The sequence below is a fragment of the Phycodurus eques genome, chromosome 5 (assembly GCF_024500275.1).
Source record: "Phycodurus eques isolate BA_2022a chromosome 5, UOR_Pequ_1.1, whole genome shotgun sequence".
Lineage (NCBI taxonomy): Eukaryota > Metazoa > Chordata > Actinopteri > Syngnathiformes > Syngnathidae > Phycodurus > Phycodurus eques.
Genome location: NC_084529.1, coordinates 27,277,447 through 27,297,946, shown reverse-complemented (window position 1 = coordinate 27,297,946; position 20,500 = coordinate 27,277,447). Strand labels below are relative to the sequence as shown.

The window sequence follows — 20,500 nt, the reverse complement described above, 5'->3', positions numbered from 1 at the left end:
GAGTCTTTTAAAGCATTATTTTTCTAATAATTGTTACATAATGTTAGTAAGACATGTACCTGTGATTTCTGTGACAAAAGCAATGCAAATAGGGACGAAAGGCTTTAGCGCGGAGATCTCGCGATATGGAAAGGCTCGTTAGCGGCAACGTTACAAAACATGTTTGGTAACAGGCGTGTTGTGTGGAAAAGCGGGTTTGACTGAAGCACAAACCCCGCACACAGTTATAAAACGCTCATGTTAGGAGAATTGCTCTTTGAATAAAGTTAGATAGCAGCAGCGGTGACGTGTCCTTTTTTCCGGTTTCGGGGTAAGTCCTCTTGCACAGTTAACGCTAACTAACTAATTGCCGCGTTTCTAACATCAACCTGTCAAACGTTTAACGCTTTCTTGCACGACTAACATGTATGGACACGATGCCATTATGACAGTGCGTAGTTGTGATCTTTAGTCACAGAGAATGGTGTCCAGCTTTAACAAAATATCACAGCTAGCATTAATACTGTAAACAAGGCGACGTTAGCCATGGCTGCTACGTTGGTAGCGTTACTCTTAACAAGAGTGTTACTCTAACACTAAATGTTGCCGGTTTTAACTTTTCTTTTCTTTTTTGTTTTTTGGGGGGGGCGGGGGGGATTTACAATCAATTGAAAATCAGAGAGAGGCAAAAATTTTGTTTTCGGGTGGCGTCTGAGTCCTCAGCTGCCTGATGTCTCTTGCCCTGCTTATTTTCTTATGCGCAGTTGTTTGCAAACGAGGTATATGGGCACCTTTTTTTTTTTTAACCTTCCTGAGGTGAATATTCCAAAATAGTTCCAGCAAAGCTTCTGAATCCCAAGGTAACGGGTCATTTTACTAATACACTATTATATATCAGATGTGGGCTGTCAGTTTTAACAACTATGACAGTTATTTATTTTTTTTAGACCACAAAATCCCCCTTCAACTTCAACCACTGCCAATAGTTGGCAGACCTTTCTCTGCATCATCTTGAGAGGTTTACCACCGTGCTTTCTGGTGGCCTGCCTGTCGGACATCTACTGGACTCTTTCATCACGCTACTTTTTGCTGTCAAGTCAACCTGGCTATCAGCTAACTACTCCTATGTCAACTTGCCGCTCGTAACAGTTTAACACTTTAATAACCCCTACAAGATATTGTTAAGGATCCTTGGGTCTCTTGACAGTCCATCCATCAATTTTCTGAACTGCCTATCCTCACTAGGGTCAAGGATGTGCTGGCGCCCATCTCAGCTGACTTTGTGCGAGACTCGTTCTATAAATCTACGCTATTTTTATACTACCTAATACTGAATATTCTCCCCACTCATTTAGCTAAAGCACTATAATATTAGAAACATCTCTCAATAGTTCGACTGTCATAAGGACATCAGTGCAGCATGACTGAACCAATGTTTCTGTGCAGTTGCATAACAGCCGAGTGTGTTCCAATAACGATGCCAGAGGGACCGGAGCTGCACCTGGCCGGCCTTTTTGTCAACAAAATGTGCGAGGGGGTGCTGTTTGCTGGGCCAGTGACAAAGTCCGAGGTCAGCAAAAGTCCAGACGTGGCATTCGCCTGCGAGGCGTACCGCATCAGCGCCACTTCCAGAGGGAAGGAAGTGAAGCTCATGCTGACGCCAATTAAGTGTGATGACACAAAGGCCAAAAAGACACAGCAGCCCATGGATATTGTCTTTCGCTTTGGCATGTCGGGGTTTTTCCGCTTCACCGCGGAGGATGAGCTCCCCAAGCATGCCCATCTGTGCTTTTATACCAAAGACAAGCCTTGCAGAGTGCTCAGCTATGTGGACGCACGCAGGTTTGGCAGCTGGCAGCCACACGGGACCTGGCAGTCTGACAGAGGACCCTGCATCATGTTTGAGTATAAAAGCTTCAGGTTAGAGATGCTTTTGATTGGAAATGTCAAATCTCAAAATGTCATCGCCGCCCTTGACACGTTGATAATGACTTTGCAGGAAGAACGTGGTGTCTAACCTGTCTGACCGCGCCTTCGACAGGCCCATCTGTGAAGTCCTGCTCAACCAAAAGTACTTCAATGGCATCGGCAACTATCTCAGGGCTGAAATCCTTTACAGGTAAAAGGATTGGCTACATCAAGAAAATACACACAACAGCTTTAATTGAGAATGTCAGTCAAAGAATATTGCATCATACTGAAAACTTATTTGAATATTTTGCTCCTGCCAAGTATCAATAAGAAGGTAACCAGAATATTAGTAAGACAGTAGCAACGGAATGCAGTTCTACACCACTGCATACATACTACAACCACAATAATAATGCATTATTTTTGTAAAGGCTGAATTAGATTGTGCAGTTGTACCAAAAGATTCCAGTACTGTAGTTCACTTCAAATAGTGAAACTTATTATATACATTAAACACACAGGAAAATACTTTTACGAAGGCTAGTTTCTCCCTAATTTTCTAAACATTATTTTGATAATTTCTCAAATATTCACATTTCTTGAGATGAATTTGGCATTTTCATTAGTATTATTACTTAAAGTCATCAAAATGAATACAATAAAATCAGGATATATTTTGTGTTCTGAATCTACAGTATGTACTATCAGTCTCACTTTTGGATTGAGCTACTGAAATAAATAAACTTTTCCATGCTATATAAATTATACAAGGGTGTCCAAAAGTAGGTGTACAGTTTTAAGAGTACAGTATTACCACCTTCTTTTATTATTTATCTTTATCCATTTTCACAGGTAAAAACATTTGATTAGTTGCCTACTCTTTGGCACTTTACAGACCGTTCCGGTTTGATCAAATTTATTGTGTAACCTGTAAATTGTTAGTCTACTTAGAGGGGGTGTATCAAAAATTTCAGCCCATTTTTGTCAAACATTTTCAACATTTGTTGGTTAAATTACCAGCCTGGGTTACCTGAAAATAAATATAAAAGAAATGAATAAAGAAGGTACATTGTAAAGTCAATATACACAATTTTACAACTGAATACAGACTTTTGCACCTCCCTTTATAGTGTAATAATAATTTCAAAGCAGACAATTAAATCTGACTGAAAAAAAAAAATCCCTTTCATAGCTGGTAACTAATGAACTATTTAATCTTGCAGCATTACATCAGCTATGCCTTACAGTATGTAGTAATTTTGCAATACTTGAGAAAAAAGAAGCCATTAAACATAAGGGCCACAGGGCCTGCTGCATAAGAAACAATTTGAATGATGATAAATGTAACTTGGATACTGAAAGCAGATTTTGTCCTCGAGATATGGAAACCCGTGAGATGTATAACTTTGCATAGAAACCTGTAATTAGAAAAGCATTGTGCTGTTGACAAATGACCTCCTGTTTTTGGAAATGTGTATGTTTGTAGGTTAAACATCCCACCCTTCGTGCCTGCCCGTGCTGTGCTTGAAGGCCTTGAGTCAGAGGATGCTTGTGAAGACGAGAAGCCTGTGATGATTGAGACCTTGAACAAAAAGGTGAGCAGAAACACTTTGTTCCCCCGCCACACGTTTAAATGCTTCAACATCCAACAATGTCTCACTCTGTGCTCTAGACTGTAAAGACAGCTAAAAAGATCACTGTGAAAGATGAGAGTGCTGACCTGCTCAGGATGTGTCACACAGTTCCACTGGAGGTGGTCCATTTAGGTGGGCAACAATGACGTCACTGTCTGATTTAGGTTCACTCTTAATCAGGATTTAGAAGTTAATCTTGAAGCAGAACAAAAAGGCTATTGTTATTAACACTGTAGGTGGAAAAGGCTATGATCCGGAGAAGGCGGACCACTCTGACTTTGAGGCCTGGCTGCAGTGTTACTATGTGGACGGAATGAAGTCGATACGAGACCACAATGGCAGGACTATGTGGTTCAAAGTAGGTGATCACATGTCCTATTCTGTATGATTTGTAGCATTGGTAATACTAATAGCAAATATTTTTTCTATTATTCTAGGGCGATCCAGGCCCCATGGCCCCTAAAGGTAAATCTATGACATAACAAACTGGGCAAGGCAGAGAAAGCTCCATGTGTTCCATCGTTTCTCATACACTAGATTTTAAATCACTAAAGACGAAAAAGAGAACAAAAAAAGATGACCATGATTACAACGACAAGAAAAAGGTATGAATCAACATCTTTAGTTGTTCAATTGGTAATTAGTCTACTTGCAAGTGAAATGTCTGTTTTTTTTTGTTTGTTTGTTTTTTTACATCATAGGGGGCTAGGACACAATCTGAAAGCACAGGGAAGAAAAAAACGGTCAAAAAGGAAATCAAAGCGGCAAAGATAGAAAAGGATGTGCCTAAAAAAAATGCCACACCCCGTAGAACTGTAAAACACGAATCACCTGCACGGAGGAAAATGACAGACAACAAGCCAGCAGAAGGTTAACATACTCCAAAGGACATTTTAGAACTATTCAAATACTGTATTGTAAACTCATCACTCTCTTTTTTGCAGGTTCTCAGAGGCGGAGCGGTAGACTGGGAAGACAAAATGTTCAGTAAAAACAAAAAGGAAGACATCACTGTTTTGAAATACTGCTTTTATTCCTTTATATTTTAATAAAACTATTTTTAACAAAAGTTCGTTGGAATATTTTAAATAAAGTACCACCAAAAATTACACCATTCATCCACAAATTTGACTGCAGTATTATACTGTCGCTCTTAATTATTAATGTTGAGTTAGCCATATCGTACCAAACAGCCTTGACAGAGATGAGTGGACTGAATGACTGAAGGTGAGGCTAATTTGCATAAGCAATCACGCTAACTTGGCACTGCCTTCATTATTTCATGATGTGGTTTTCATCAAACTTTTTTGTACAGAGTTGTCGTTGGAATATTTTAAAGTACAATGCAAAATTACATAATTCATTCACACAATTCACCAGGTTCATTCTATTCCTTTTCATTATCACATCACAATATTATGCATTAACAACAAGCAGAATTGATCTGACTTGAAAAGGGCTGAAGTTAAGAGTGATTCCATCTGCAGTCACACGTACAGGCTCTGCAGTGTCTGTTTGCTCTAGAAGATTACAACTGAAAGGGAAAACACTGTATTCAACATATCTATATTTTTACTACGTATTAAAAATGGAAGAGAGCCATCCGAGGTCACTTACTGCCAGGCCTCCTTGACCGGAAGCGTCGAGCGGAGGGTCGCTATCACGCTGCCGCCGTGAGCTTCATACAGTCTGACCACAAGGGCTCCCTTTCTGTCCTCAGCCTGTTGTGTTACATGACAATCAGCGGGCCGAGCACTCACTTCTCACAGGCCAAGTTGAACATTAAATGAATATTAAATACCTGTTTTACTGTCTCCAGGATAACACTGGCAGGGCTGACGGAAAAGGCACTCCATGGGGCCGTTTCCGGGGAGCACGGCGTTAACCTCAAAGGGAAGTTGAGGTTGTATGCGCACTGGATGACTGCGGCATCTTGGAAGGAGCCTATAATGCAAAATATGTTAACACTGAAGCTTTAAAAGAGCAAAACTCAAAAAGGAAAAAAAAAAAAAAAAGAACCTGTGTGTGGCATGACTGCATAGGTAAAATAATGTGTCCCCATATCAGCGTTGGCATCTGGAGCCTTAGGTGCCCTCAACCTAAGACAAAGATGTAGAAGCATCATACAATGATTCAATCTGAAGAAGACGAAGCATGATTTCATACAAGCTGTGCATGGCCTCACAGAGAGAGTGTCATTGTGTTCTTATGGACCGAATAGCCATATTTGCAGTCATTGAGCAGAGCCACTCCAAAATTGTGCTCTGACAAATCAGCCCATTTGTGACCCCAAACCTGAGAAGAGAAGGACCACAATTCGGCATACTTAAATTAAACTAGTTCGTGTTTTGCCATGGTATATCTACAAAGGTGTTGGGACAACCCTCTTAGTTGGTTAATTATTCAATCAGAGGATTGGATTGGATACTAATTTAGACTAATAAAGACTATGTACAATTGTATGCTTCAAACTTTTCAGAAGGCCAAGATTTTATCCCATTTTTACTTCCTGTCAGTATAATGTTATATGTCCCAATGAGTTTGTCAATATTGTGCATTCATGTGTACCATACTTCAAATCTGGCCCAGTCCCATGATGTATTCCTGTGCGTGGGTCTCTGCAGATGCCCAAACTGGATCTCATATGTTGCGTTGGGGCTGTGCACTCGCACTGGGAATTCAACCTTTAGAAACTTGTGTGATTCAGCCCAGTTCACCTGGGAACATACGTAACACTATTTCTAACCTGAAGACACATTGTCTAATATACAGGGTTGTCTACAAAGTCTCTTTACAATTGCAAAAATGTATAACACAAGCAGTTCAAAAGTTATGTTAATCAGATTTGTTTTATGTACACAGTCAGTGGTTATTGCATTTGTGTATTTCAGGTACCCTGTTAATAAAATACTTTCTGTTACATAAACCCTAAAATAATGGTTACGACCCGAGAAAAGGCACGATGTGTCAATAAAATGGGATATGCAGACACACAGGGAAGACATCCATGGTTTGGTCAATTCGTTCATGGCACAAGACATTTACAGAGAGATTTGTCAAATTATAACAAGACTTAATGAGCACCCTGTAGAGTTCCCAAGTGTTAGCTTCAAGTCCATCTATGTCCAATGAGAGGGTGTACCTGCGTGGTGAACTTAACGTAGGGACACATGGCGTCCATCACGATCTCCTGCGTGACTGTGCTCTTGTCACTGATCCTTAGTGTGAAGCCAACACTTCCTCTGAGCTCATGTGATGACAGCACATGGGCAGGCTGCAGCACCTCCACCACGGGAAGTCTGTGGTAGGTCAGTTTACTTTTTGAGGTCACTGAGAATGACACAGGCAAGTAGGTGTAATAGCAATGACTCGCACCTTGTCTGAAGATGGTAGTCCATTACATCCCAAGCGTCCCAGTACAGAGGTACATCATCAAATATGACAAACTGGTTACCGCTGGAGCCATCTGGAATTGCTTCCCTGAAACAGCATTGCGAGAAAGAGGCAAAATGTAGCTGAAAATACCACTTTTTTTGTTTTTTGCTTCAGAGCGTCCCATACTGATGTAAGTGTAATTTACTTTCAAGTCACATTTTTTGGTAAACACTGGAGCTAAAACGCATTTCTTTATTTGCAACCTCCGCAGTTCTTCATCCTCTGTTTACATGGTTGCTCCAAAGCTAAACTATGATCAACACTGTTACTCTACACAATTGTGAATATGCAGAGGCGAGCGCGAGTGGGCTTCCCCAACCCCTCATCACCCGCCCACACTATTAGCTCGTACCGCGTATTTGTAGTGACCTGTAAAAATGGATTCAGTATTGATATGTTGCTTATGTTTTACATGAAATTTACAAATAGTGAAGAACTATCAACATTTTTCATTTTCTTGGTGTGGCCAAATGTATTTGACAGTTACAATTCAATCACAGACTTCCACTGCCTACTAGTAACCATAAGCAAGTGTAATTATTAATTAAGTGATTTGAACAGGAAATACTGACCATAAAACAGAGACTGCAAAATGTAAACTAATCAATTTTAATTAGTAACGTGACAAGTGGCTGCCATCTTTGGGTAATTTTCTAAAAAAAAAAAGCTCCACAACAAATAAATTGACCAAAAAAACAATTGATTATTAAAGTACATTATTATATTTCCCAAACTGCTCTTCTCATGCATAATATTACATTTAATCAAATTTAAGTTGAGTTTTTAGGGAAAGTTACACCGTTTGACACGTCGCAGTCATTCCGACGCTTCGACCTTGAGAACTCCTCCGGAATTTCGGCCTTTACGAGCTTATTGGTGGTTACTTTTAGTTGAAACTTGTCAGCCAATCGGAACCAAAGTGTCGCAGAGAAAAGTTATCAAGTTATACTGTTTGAAGGCATTTTTGGACCAGATTTTCTATTGGCGATATGACGCAAAAACATTCTTTTTTTTTCTTCCCCAAAGCCTGCACATCAAGCAGGAGAGGGATGAAAGAGGCACGGGTTGCCAAGGACAGTTACTCAGATATTCATATTTCAAATTATGTCAATTTCTTCGAACACCCTGTACAATTCAAAAGCACTAAATCCATTAGAAACTTAACAAAGATGGTCAGATGCTTAGATGTGCTAAATACTTACGTGTACACATCTCTGATATCATTACCCCGTTGGCACCAACGCTAGTGATATAGATTCTAATTGTACTTCCAATCAAAAAAATGTGGTTAATTATATTATTCATCACAACATTGTTCATCTCACTTGGTCTTTGCTATACTTGTTTGGTTCACGTCCACCGTGAACCAGCAGCCCTTTGTTAGGCACTGTTTCCGCTTCTATGTTTATATATTAATGATGTAAATCTTCTGTTCTAACCAGTGGGTGATTAGTTTTAGGAGGTAGGTAATGAGTTCCTCAACCATGAAGCCAATGAGACAAGGGCAAGTGTTTCTCCTTATAGTTCGTTAATTAGGAACCAAAACACACCAATGATAGTGTAAAATCCATCCATGGAATCTTGTCGTTGTCATATGGCTGCATGACACTGACTGTTACTCTCAACTCTTTGCTGCACTGACAATAAATATGCACAAAACACAAGTCTTGTCTTTGTGATACTTGTTTCAAAAAATTCTCTTTGCGTTACACACACACACAAAAAAAAAAAAACACCATTAAAGTAAAATTTCAAAAAATAAATAAATCCATGACATGTGAGGTATCCTGGCTGGTCCACTAACAATTTAGACCACTGAAGTAAGCTGCCTTTCTGTGTACCATTAACATAAAAGGAATGTTTTTGAAGCTGTTGTTGTAAGGTAATATTACTCCATATTGTTGCTTTAATGGGAATAAACAATTGATTGACTATATAACCGGAGTACCTGTTTGCGGTGATCAAACACAACGATGTCAGTGTGCCATCTTTGTTTACAACAGTCCGTATGATCCCGTTTTCCATCAGGACACTGCCGTCAGCCTGCAACGTTACACACCAACTTCATTAGGCATGTTCATCTACCATCCATCCATTCATTTTCTATCCCACTACTCCTCATTACGGTTGCAGGTCAGCTAAGCCTCTCCCAGCTCACTTTGTGCTAGATGTGGGGTACACCGCAGACTGGTCGCCAGCCAATGGCAGTGCAATAAAGACAAATAACCATTCAGGCCTATGGGCAATTTCTTCTTCAATGAACCTAACATGCATGTTTTTGGAATGTGGAAGGAAGCCAGAGTGCCCAGAGAAAACCCACACAAGCCTGGGGAGAAAATACAAACTCCACACAGGAAGACAGCAGCCAAGATTTGAACCCCGAACCACAGAACTGTGAGGCCAATTTGCTGCTCACGAATAAATACAAAACAGGAAAAAAATGGCGACTGTTTATAGCTTCTTTTCTTCTCCCACCAATAAAAAAAAAAAACTGGTGCAGATAAACCAAGGGCCTGTGCCCATCACAATTCTACAAATATATGAAACTTCAGAGGCCATGTAACTCATGAATGCTCATAAAAGATGATGGTAATCAACATTAATTTATACATCACATGAATTTAGTTTGGCCCTCAAGAGACTGAAGTAACTAAAATGGCCAGTGAGATTCCCTACCTCTAAGCTCAGGAATGTAGATGAGAAAATCATCAGTGCTCGCACGTTTGCAAAAGATATCAGTAGACGTAGTGGATTAATAACCCACTTGACTTTTTCTATCATTCACAATGTCGAAAAAAACTGTTCAGCACGACACACTTGACAAGAAGCCTCTTTACAGCGGATATGGATGCAGCATATATGTAATTGTCACTCAATATACCTGAACAGTAACACAGACTGGAGTCACAGGGTTTGTGTCTTGAATAGCAGCTACACCGATGCTAGGAGCTCTCACCAGAGCTGCGAGGCGACGGACGAAAGTGAAAATTAGACAGGTAATATTTCATTAACAACATTAATAGCATAGTATCAAACATACCTAAACCGTGTTTACCGGGGCCCTCTTGTATCTGGAGGACTTCGAGGCGCTCCCAGGGCAAAGAGTTGAAGACAGCTGTGGCATCGCCCTTAGACACCAGGGCACTAAGGCTATTTCCCAGGAGTGCAGCACCGGTTCTATTGATATCTAAAGAGAGACACTCATGCATATTATGCGGAAATAATAAAATGGTGTATTATCAAGTAGTGTCATGCGACTGGGTGGCGACTGAAATAGAAACCTCTAAAGTGACAGAATCGTCAATAAAAATCACTACCTTTCAGAAAAGGAAAAAAAAACGGCACCTTGCTTGCCAAACCGCATCATTCAAGTTGGTATTACACCTTAAATTGCTATCATATATCGTTGCGTACCGACATCAACACATCACCACACCAAAATTATGTTCAATCGCTGTATTACCTATCCCCCGTTATTTGCGGAAAACCACAGTCATTTGCGGTATTTCCTTCCCGTTCCCCAGTTATTTGCCTTTTTTTGACGTGACCCCCTTGTTCGCGTCTTTTCGGGATTTTTTTTCCCCATGGCAATTATTCGCAGATTTTAGCTATTCGCGGTTAAGCCCGGTCCCTATCTACTGCCAATACCAGGGGCCCACTGCAGACGCACACAGAAAAAAATAATGATTGTTAATTAATTACACTGATTAGAGCGTCTGCCTCACAGTTCTGAGGACTGGCGTTAAAATCCCAGCCCCGCCTGTGTGGAGTTTGCATGTTCTCCCCGTGCCTGCGTGGGTTTTCTCCAGGCACTCCGGTTTCCTCCCACCTCCCAAAAACATGGGTGGTAGGTTAATTGAAGAAAATAAATTGCCTAAATTGAAAATAAATTGTCTAACTTGCCCGTAGGCGTGACTGTGAGTGCGAATAGTTGTTTGTTTATGTGTGCCCTGCGATTGGCTGGCAACCAGTTCAGGGTGCACCGCGCCTCCTGCCCAAAGATAGCTGGGATAGGCTCCAGCACTCCCGCGACCCTTGTGAGGATAAGCGGCTCAGAAAATGGATGGGTGGTTAATTACGCTGACATTGATTAAAATGGTAGGAAGTAACACGTCGCCAGCACCAGCCGTCCACATCAAAGTCTGCGCTCACGCCGAGCACCCGAACAGACAAAAAGTCCTGCCTGTAAAGTAGGGAAGAGACGAGAGCTTGACAACACTTCTTAGACAGTTGCGTGTTCAAGAGAGCATAATAGATTTGTTCTCAAGCAATTTTCAACATTCTGAATTGGTTGTTTAATAATGTGTCAAAATAAGAGACGGTGTGGGGACAGACTCATTGTATCAATTTGTAAATAAATATGAAATCCACCATATTTGGACATACAAGGGTTCCACCTGACTGCGATAAATTGTCTGTTGTCCAATGCAGTGTCTAGCTCTATCAATACAAAAGCAGTTTTCCAAACAAAGTAAAAAATAAATGCAGGGAACTCTCTACAGTTGCGAAAACACTCCCTCCCCTCCCCCTTTTATTCGGCATACCTTCATAATACCTCAGTGCATCCTCCACAACCATCTCGATACAGCTGCCAGGGATTACATCATGGAACTGGTTCAGCAGCAGAAACCTGGGAGGGCGTATCAATCATAACGCATCAAGATAGCATAACAGAAGCTGTTATCTCATTTAGTAAGGTTGAAAAAAGTGAAGCCTGACCGCCAGAGTTCCCGCAGCTTCACCACAGGATACTGAAAGGTTTTGTCTTGACACAGTGCCAAGCTGCTGGCCATCTCAATGTCATGTAGGAGTGTTTCACACTGGCGGTTGCCTCGCTTGATCTGGAAAAATGAAATGCCTTTATTTTGAGACGTTTCTGTTTATAACATGAGCTACAATTCACATCAGTATCTACCTGTGCCTGTGTGGTGTACGTGCCATTGTGCAGCTCAAGGAAAAGTTCTCCGTTCCAAGTGCACAGCAGATGTGAGTCAACCCAAAGCTGAGAGAAGAGCTTGTCAGGGCTGGACATGTGAACCCTAAAAGACAGACAGGAAGCAGTGACGGAAATGAGCAGTAGCAAACATTAGGGGGTAATTCATAACAATGCCGTAATGACATCAATAGGCATGAATAATATCCTTTTGTATTCAAGCAGCATGGGTGAGGTTCAGAACAAAACGTGAATTGTTTATTGGGAAGGGTTTGGGCTGAGCAGTTGTTTCTGCCCAGTCCCATCGGTGAACTGCTGAGTTCATGCTCAGGAAAAGGAACTGACTTGGGAAGTCCATCTGTGTCCCGGACCCGACTGAGTCTATCCAGCATCAACTGCGTTGGACCGCCGCCACCATCACCAAATCCAAACAACACAGCGCTGTGGTTGGTCCGGCCTTTGTCTTTGTTCTGCTTGACGGTTTTTACAAGCTGTGGACAGAACAGAAACCACCCACAAAAATGTCAGCGGTGGAAAATGTATAAATGTATTTCTTCTCAGACTAAACAAGGAGTAGCAAAATTCACTCACGTCTTCAACCTTGCCCATCATCTCATAGGAATTTCCAGGTGGGAAGTGAGTCAAGACCTTGGAGCCATCAAGTCCTTCCCAGAAAAATGTGCTATGCTTTATAAAACAGACATTTTAATAAAAAAATTTTCCCCCCATCACAGCTATTTTACATACTGTAATGCCCAAACCTCAACTTACGGGGAAGGTGTTCACGAGGTTCCAACTGAGTTTCTGTGTTAAAAAATTGGAAATTCCACAACCCTGCATTATCTGAGGTAGTTGTGCTGAGTAGCCAAATGTATCTGGAAGCCAGAACTAAATCAACACAGAAACGTGATGAGATCAAAGTGTCCATCAGTTATTAAAGAGATCAACTCCCTACCTCTTTGCACCTCTTCCCAAATTCTTGCTCAAAATAACGCTGGCCCTCCAGGAACTGCCTTACCATAGATTCTCCTGAGGGGAGATTGCCATCCTGACAGACAACACTCAATTAGATCATTTCATAAAGTGCATGATGGTTTATTTCTAAGATCAGGCTTTCACCATCTCCACCCACGTCCCTCCGACTGGGATGAACTGTCCCGTCTTGACGTAATGTTGAATCTCTGAAAAGAGTCCTGGATACCAGCTCTTGACCCAATCAAACTGCTGGGCCTGGACGACAGTAAAAGGGTTTGAACTGAAAGTGATTCATTGGAATTGCATACGCTACGTGCATTGATATGATAATGAATATCGTCTTTGCCGAGGAATTACCTGAGAACAAGTAAAAACAAACTCTGGGTTCTTTTCCATGAGACGGATCGCGGTCACCCAGCTCCGACCACACTTGCGAATGCTTTCTTCGTAAGGCCACAGCCAAGCTATGGACACAAAGTGGAAAAAATAATTCTATGAGAAGCATAACCTTTACAAAAGTTCTGTTCTTGAGTAATTGGCAGTTGCACACGGGTTGGTTTCAATCAAAACAGGTTTCTAACCCTGAAAAGGGGATAACGAGCTTTTCGTGAAAAGAAACGTCAAGCAGAAGAGTGGCTTCGACGCTAATATTTTTTGCTTTTGTGACACCTCAAACCATCAAACAAAAACAAGACTGACAAAGGGTTCCTGATGGCAAAATAACGTATCGAGATATACAACTACAAAACGCACTGTGGGCGATGCTGACTCACCACATGGCGCCAGTTGATCTGTGGTAAAGCAGCCACTGATGTTCCTCATTCACTCCATGAACTGCATCATCTTTTCTCACGATCGTGACACACACTTTCTACTACCGACCGTGACACAAACCGTTTACCATAACTACTACCAACCGCGACACATACTGTTTACCGGTATACCATATATAATACATACTCAGTTCGAGGCACCTAAACTTGTGCGACTTTCATGTTGGAAATGATCTCACTCCCAAATTGACATGATAAGCAAAGATTCACGCCCTAATCTTTATCTTCACTACACATCGTGAAAGCCTCCTTTGCACAATATAATCTTATTTCAAGTGTTGCACTGAGGCGACTGGTCATTAATTTTAACCAAGTTAAGACACACTTTTGTTCGCGGCCGCCGCCACCGTTGGGCACGAGCACGTCTTCGTGCGCGTTCTTCTTCGTTGTTTTTCGCCGCTTCTTCGTTGGTTTTCACCACTTCTTCTTCGGGGTCGGGCGCATTGAAACTGGGAACCGAAGTTTTTAAATTTGAACGATTCCGGGAGAACCGGAACGTTAGTCCCGGCTTCCAATCGGTACTCGATTCTCGATGCCCAACCCTATATGTCGGTGGATTCCAGTTGATGAATATAAACTTACATGGCAATGAAAGAGTTAATGAGGACAAGCGCTATAAACAATGGTTGGAAAGGGTTGTTTTTGATGACAAAGTAATAAATGTCACAAATGTGTGACCTGAGTCTATGTGGCAGTGGCCCATGGCATGGACGGTGTGTTGGCTTTGGCCGTTGCGCTGGCTGAAGAACTTGTGAGCCAGAGCGTGTGCTTTGGAAAAAGAGCTGGGATCAGCTGGATTGCTCACGTTAACCATTTCATTGATGGTGAAAAGCGCCTGGAAGCTCCGCTGCTCACTCTCGCCCAATTCCTAACAAAGAAATGAGTGTTTACCATTTGCCTATTTGGCTGATTTCACTTTAAACAAATATGATGGACTGTACCTTCACGATATCAATCAGCATCTCAAAATCAGTCAGCAGCTCCCTGACATCTCTGTTAAATACCACCAGTTCTGCCTTCTGTACGGAGAATGTCCTGTTCGGATCTGGAGCTGCAATCATGGATCCTTGACCCGCTCCAAAAAGTCCATTGCAGGCCAGCTCCACATAGACACTCACACTGAAAGAAAACAAGAGCAAGTTCCAAAAAACAGTTTCACAAGGGAGGTCACCTGTAGTGTGACAGGGTATTCATCACATATGGCACATCTGTGTTAAAATATTTAATGTAAGGTGTGACTCCAAGAGGTTTGCTGTAATGCAATGTTGTTACAAATGAACTTTAAATAAGACATTAAGCACCCCCGCCCCTTTCCATGAGGGAGTACTGATTTTGTTACGATGACTGCCAGGGGTAGAGGTAAAGAACTGAATGTCAGCAGATCATTTGACCATGTCGAGATGCTTTAATGGATCCCTTCTATTGAGGGAGCCAGGAGCCGAGTCCAGAACTGAAGAAAACAAAAGCATATTCACTCACGGGGGCAGCAACACACAGTGTACGTGGCAGGTGGACACATCACTAAACACAAATAGCCCCACCACTGCATCAGTAACTTTACCAAGCAATCAAATATGTGTAGCTTTCCAAAAGGTAACACAATTACCTAACACTAATCTGTGCATCCAACAAATCTTTCTTTTTTTGCCTGCATGTTTTTACATGGTTTATGCCAAGACTGGTAAAAACACCAAGACAAAAACAACACGCATTTTTTTACCCCTCTGCCAGTATACAAGTTTCATGACTGTGTGTGTGTGTGTGTCATTGTGGTGACCGATCCCTCCCTTCTCTAAGGCTAAAAAAACTACAAACAAAAATAAAACTAAGCACTTTAATTATTTTTATTGTTTGAAGCTAAAATCTAGCTCCTCTATAAAGGGCGTGATACACCCTATGTGAAGCTATGACAGACAAAGACAGGCTCAACCCATCCCTCTCCCAAGCTAGGCAAGCCCCTAGGATACAAAAGGCCAGGAACCCGCCCCATCCAACGCCCCCGAAGTGCAGTGGCATCCAACAAAACTCAAGAACTATAGAAATGATCCCTGAAACTAGAGGCATCCAACAAAACTTAAAGCAGCTCTGCTTACATTTTGGCTTCGACATGATAGCAGCGGCGTCGCACCAGTGAGGGAATGTGTGTGCTTCTGTGTGATAGTGTTTCAGACAGTGGAGCCAGGCAGCGCTGGTTCTCGTTTGGAAGTGGCTCGGCTCTTCGTGCAGCGTGACTGATGATATCATTGGTGGAGAAACTCAGGGTGGAGTCGGTTATTATGTAAATTTGCTGTACTGTTACAAAATAGGTGCATGGAAGTGCAGAGCAGCTGACTCACAGACACTTTCTGAAAAAGGCAGATGACTGAAGATTTACTTGGTTGTTGAATATCACACTTGGTTGGACAGGCAGTACAGATACTCAACTATTTGTATACAAGCAAAAAGTTAAGCTCCCATAACAAGTCGGCTTTAACCTTAGACAACGATCCCATTAGATAAAGGTCAATCACCATAGAAAAAATAATCAGCTATCTACTATGCTGTATGTCCTATATCTTTATATGTATAGGGTTACAACAAACCAGAATACATTCAGAATCAGCTTCCGAAATGTCATTTCCACTGCCAACTAACCTGTGTGCCTCCTCCTCTGTGAGACAGTCTGAAAGGATGTAACTTGTCTTTTCACCTTCTTTAGTCAGACCCTGCGGATCGAGAACACAGCAGCCTACTACAGTGTCCACAAGGCAGAGCTAGAAGTGCACAATGTTGTCTTTACCTGAACTGGTTGTCCATCCCTCCAAACCATCACCTCGCCATCACTTTCCCACAGAAGATGAACCTCTTTTCCTCTCCAGGACACAGGGATTTTCAGGGCTGCTTTAAACCAACACGTCCACCACCTAAAATAAACGTATAAGCTTTCTTGCTCTGCGCTTGGGTTACCATAAAGCATTGATGTCACCAAAATACTCACGTTGGTCCAAAGTTATCTCCAACTTTATAAGGACTAAAGTTGTGCGTTTGCGCTTCTGAGAATGTTATGCGTTTGGAGGACATAAATGAGCTGAGGGATTCCAGTGGTTGAGTTTCTCCATATAGCCTGCACAAAGAGTAGCAGTCGTATTATTGATTCATTGGTAGCGGCAACGGAGGCAGCGTTCAAGTAGTACGTCTCCCTACCGTCCTCGCAGGTTGCAGTCTGTGAAATAAATGTCGGAAACGAACTTCTCGGCCCTCTCTAAAAGCGAGCGCCGGTTCTTCAATACGGGTTGGTGATACATCGCAAAACACAAAAAAATTGACCGTGTTAGCGTTTAGGATTTCGCCACAAGTGAGTGAACGAACAGAGGTGGCTTTGATGTGACCCGGAAGTAGTAACCGTGGATGTTGTGTCCATTTGGCCGCTAGATGGCAGTATTGCACAAGGACTGACTGAAGAACGAGAAGAATACAATATATGAATTTTGGGTTAGATAGTAAAATGTAGGTAAATGTTACAAATACCAGTTCAAATCGGGGGGGGGGGGGGGGGGGGGGCGGCTGCGGGTTCTATCAACACAAAAATGTAGTAGTACATATGTAAGTATATATGATAAAATAAAGATGAGGTCCTCTCTAGTTACTGAAAGATTTACTACTTTTGTTGAACACAAAACTAGTATTCTGTTGAATGGCAACAGATAGCTACTATAGGCCTACACAGTTCCTACCTTCTGCCATTTAGTGGAAGAGCATTTAATTGTTCTGTACCTTTCAGAGCAGCTTAATGAAAAAGGATAATTTCCCTCAGTGATTGGGAATCCCTGCCATAGTCTATCACATGCTAAGGGAATAGTAGTCATAAATATCGTAAATATTTATGTAAAAACTTTTCCAGGCCATAGATATAAAACAACCCCCCCCCCCCCCCCTCCCTCCCTAAAAAACAACAACTGTAAGATTGACTTATTTTTACACATCTACACAAACTACTTCATGGCACAGTTTTTAACCTCAAAACATTGTATGCCGGTACCAACAACCCCCCTCCATTACTTTTTTATTCACCCCTAAACAAGCATGCATGTTATTAAAATAGTAGTAAATTGTCAATTCCACTATTTAGAGTAGCCTAGAGGTCCACTTCACACAGGCTGTGTTGTGTCATGTTTTTTCCAACATGACTTGAGAATGGCTCTCAGAAGGATATTAAAAAGCCTGGCGTCCTCATCCGCCGAGAATTTAACATTGTATATTTAAACACTAATATATTCAACCAAACCATATAACTTCATCTAACGAAAGTCTGATAGCTTAATGCTAACATATAATGTGAAACGCCGTGGACTGGTTAATGGGAATTAGCATTGATGTTACAATTATTAGAAACTTTCCAACAACTGCTACTTTCACATACATGGAGCAGCAACAGATACAAACAGAGCATGCAAAAACACTCACAGGCATGTATTCTCTCTGCTTTGAGGGAAGAAAAACTATTACTGGAGCTGAGATGGGGACCTTCTCTGCCTCGATGACATTATGAAAAGCCAACACAGTGAATCACTTTGGTGGCCTGTGAGAGCATTTGATCCGGCACAGTGTGCGATTGTAAAAGCAAATAAAACATCAGAAGAAAAGACCAAAACAAACGCTCATAATGAACATTTGTGAACCTCATCCATCCATTTTCAACACCGCTTATCCTGGTTAGGGTCGCGGGGCGCTGGAGCCTATCCCAGCAGACTTCAGGGAAAAGGCGGACTACACCCTGAACTGGTCGCCAGTCAGTCGCAGGGCACATATAGACACAGACAACCATTCGCACCCACATTCACACCGTCACTGAGTGAGAACTGAACCCACGCTGCCCGCACCAAAGTCAGGCGAGTGTACCACTACACCATCAGTGACTCATTTGTGAACCGAAAGCTTGGAATTGGTAGTTTACTATGTGGTGGAAAGAGCTTATAAAGATGTAGTTGTAATACCGCTCCTGCAGTCATTTGATCAATGCCGCAGAGTGCTGGGAAGCCGGCATGGGCTCAGGGTCATCTCAAAACTTTCTCGGCAATATACACAGGGAAGGATGTGTTTGTTGTAGTGTTTCTGTGAAGCCAAAAACCCTTTTATTATGATATCATCGGGCAGCTCTAAGTACAGGCTTGGTGCAAATGCGGGTGAGCCCATCCTTCTCATGCCACCCTACCATCAAGGATGCCTGTTGATTCCCGTCCCCTCATTGTTTGGACTGCGGTCTGCGCATAGTTCGAGGTTCAGCGCGGCAGGAAGGCCAGAGGGAACGGAGGACACAGTCCTGATTTGACCGCAGCGCTGACCTTGAGCAGCTCACCGCATCGCTTTCCATTTGTTTAGAGAAAGGGCTCCCTAGAACTCCTCAACTTCACACCCTCAAACGATCAACCTTGAATTGAACCACAATTGTCCAAAACAGCAAATGAGGATAGTGTCCAGAGAAAATAAATTGAGTGGAACCTTGAAAGTGGTCATACATTTTGGAGTGTGACCAAACATTTCAGGGAAAAGATACAATGCCAAAGTAACATGCAAAACCTAGAGCTCAACCACATCTTGCGACACGTCAACTCAGTGATCTACAACAGGGTTTCCGAAATGTATGTATTGCCATAACCTCAACATATTATCCAAGTTGTTTATACTTGACATTTCAAGGTTAAAAACGGCACACGGCATAAGAATATAGTATCATACGGCACAAGAAGGCACGCTCAGTTACAACCGTATTTACTGTTATACGGGTCATTACAGGTCATTTTCATTATAATTAATACCGTAGTTATGACTTTACGACTGTATCAGCATAGGCTAGGGCTTTTGATTGGCTGTTGGTTGTACCTGGCCTCTTGCCCATAGTCAGCTGGGATAGGCTCCAGCTCACCTGTGACCCTATTGACGACAAGCACTATAAAACATTCTGCATAAACATGATCTTGATGTTCTGATCATTTGTTGAAACTGGTGCTCAGTTCAGGAAAGCTGAAGTTTCAACCCCTTAAAATGAAAACGTAGTGTATATCATGAGCAAATAAGAAGAAGAAGACATCGTCACATAAGGAAACACTGTTGGTGTACTTACACTTTGGAAATCCCCGCGGGCAGTGGCACATCCTCTTTATATTCCGTCCCGGTCTTCCTGTTTCCTGTGAGCTGTGTCTATATAGAGAACATAAAGCAATATGAAAATGCGTCTCCATGACGTAGTACACACCACCCAAAGAGGTATTAATAGTAACTCAATCTGTATGTGTAGGAGGTCCATTGCAGGTACAACATGAGTTATTGCCTTCATCAAATTAACTAACTGAACCTTGAACTGAAATGTCAAATTGGTTCATCTTTTATCAAGACAGTTTGCAATTTTTGGTGATTTTAGCATGGAACATGAAGTAGACGCATATCATTTGTGGGTCACATAAACTAATGTAGCGGACGAGAGCTGGTCTACAGGCCTCGAGTTTCACACCCAATGGAAATGTAAGAAAATGCCAATCACTGCTATGTATTGTACTTGAGCCTGGTGATCTAAAATGGGGTTCCACTTTTTCCAAAAGTGTGTTTTTCTAAATGCTTAGATTAATTCAGATAATACATGGGGATTATCTCAAGTGTTTAACTTGGGTCAAAACATACCACAAGCTACGGAGTAATGTAAAGCCCTTAAGTATATACTCAAGGGTAGAAATTCTTGAAAGAAGAGGAAAATAAGTGACATATTTTTGTGATGCATCGTCATCACATTTTCAGAGGTGACTCACAGTGGGGTGCATGGATGTGTG

General features: G+C 41.8%; 2 protein-coding genes across 2 annotated transcripts; one reads left to right on the top strand and one right to left on the bottom strand.

The window, feature by feature from the left end:
• The first annotated feature begins 131 nt into the window (after positions 1-131).
• On the top strand, positions 132-8,602 carry neil1 (nei-like DNA glycosylase 1). The gene is made up of 10 exons (XM_061675910.1): positions 132-310; positions 1,426-1,899; positions 1,979-2,098; positions 3,377-3,485; positions 3,563-3,656; positions 3,761-3,882; positions 3,962-3,989; positions 4,062-4,129; positions 4,226-4,394; positions 4,469-8,602. Exons 2-10 carry the CDS (start codon positions 1,457-1,459, stop codon positions 4,513-4,515), a joined length of 1,200 nt encoding a protein of 399 aa, XP_061531894.1. The 5' UTR covers positions 132-310; positions 1,426-1,456; the 3' UTR covers positions 4,516-8,602.
• On the bottom strand, positions 4,537-17,058 carry man2c1 (mannosidase, alpha, class 2C, member 1). The gene is made up of 26 exons (XM_061675909.1): positions 16,884-17,058; positions 16,678-16,803; positions 16,480-16,603; positions 16,335-16,405; positions 14,642-14,819; positions 14,379-14,568; positions 13,225-13,331; positions 13,012-13,122; positions 12,848-12,940; positions 12,664-12,780; positions 12,484-12,579; positions 12,238-12,383; positions 11,875-11,998; positions 11,679-11,800; positions 11,504-11,589; positions 10,000-10,146; positions 9,841-9,920; positions 8,908-9,002; positions 6,900-7,004; positions 6,667-6,823; positions 6,098-6,241; positions 5,710-5,819; positions 5,544-5,623; positions 5,326-5,468; positions 5,142-5,245; positions 4,537-5,058 (listed from the first exon to the last, which is right to left on the bottom strand). Exons 1-26 carry the CDS (start codon positions 16,982-16,984, stop codon positions 4,941-4,943), a joined length of 3,075 nt encoding a protein of 1,024 aa, XP_061531893.1. The 5' UTR covers positions 16,985-17,058; the 3' UTR covers positions 4,537-4,940.
• Positions 17,059-20,500: the final 3,442 nt, after the last annotated feature.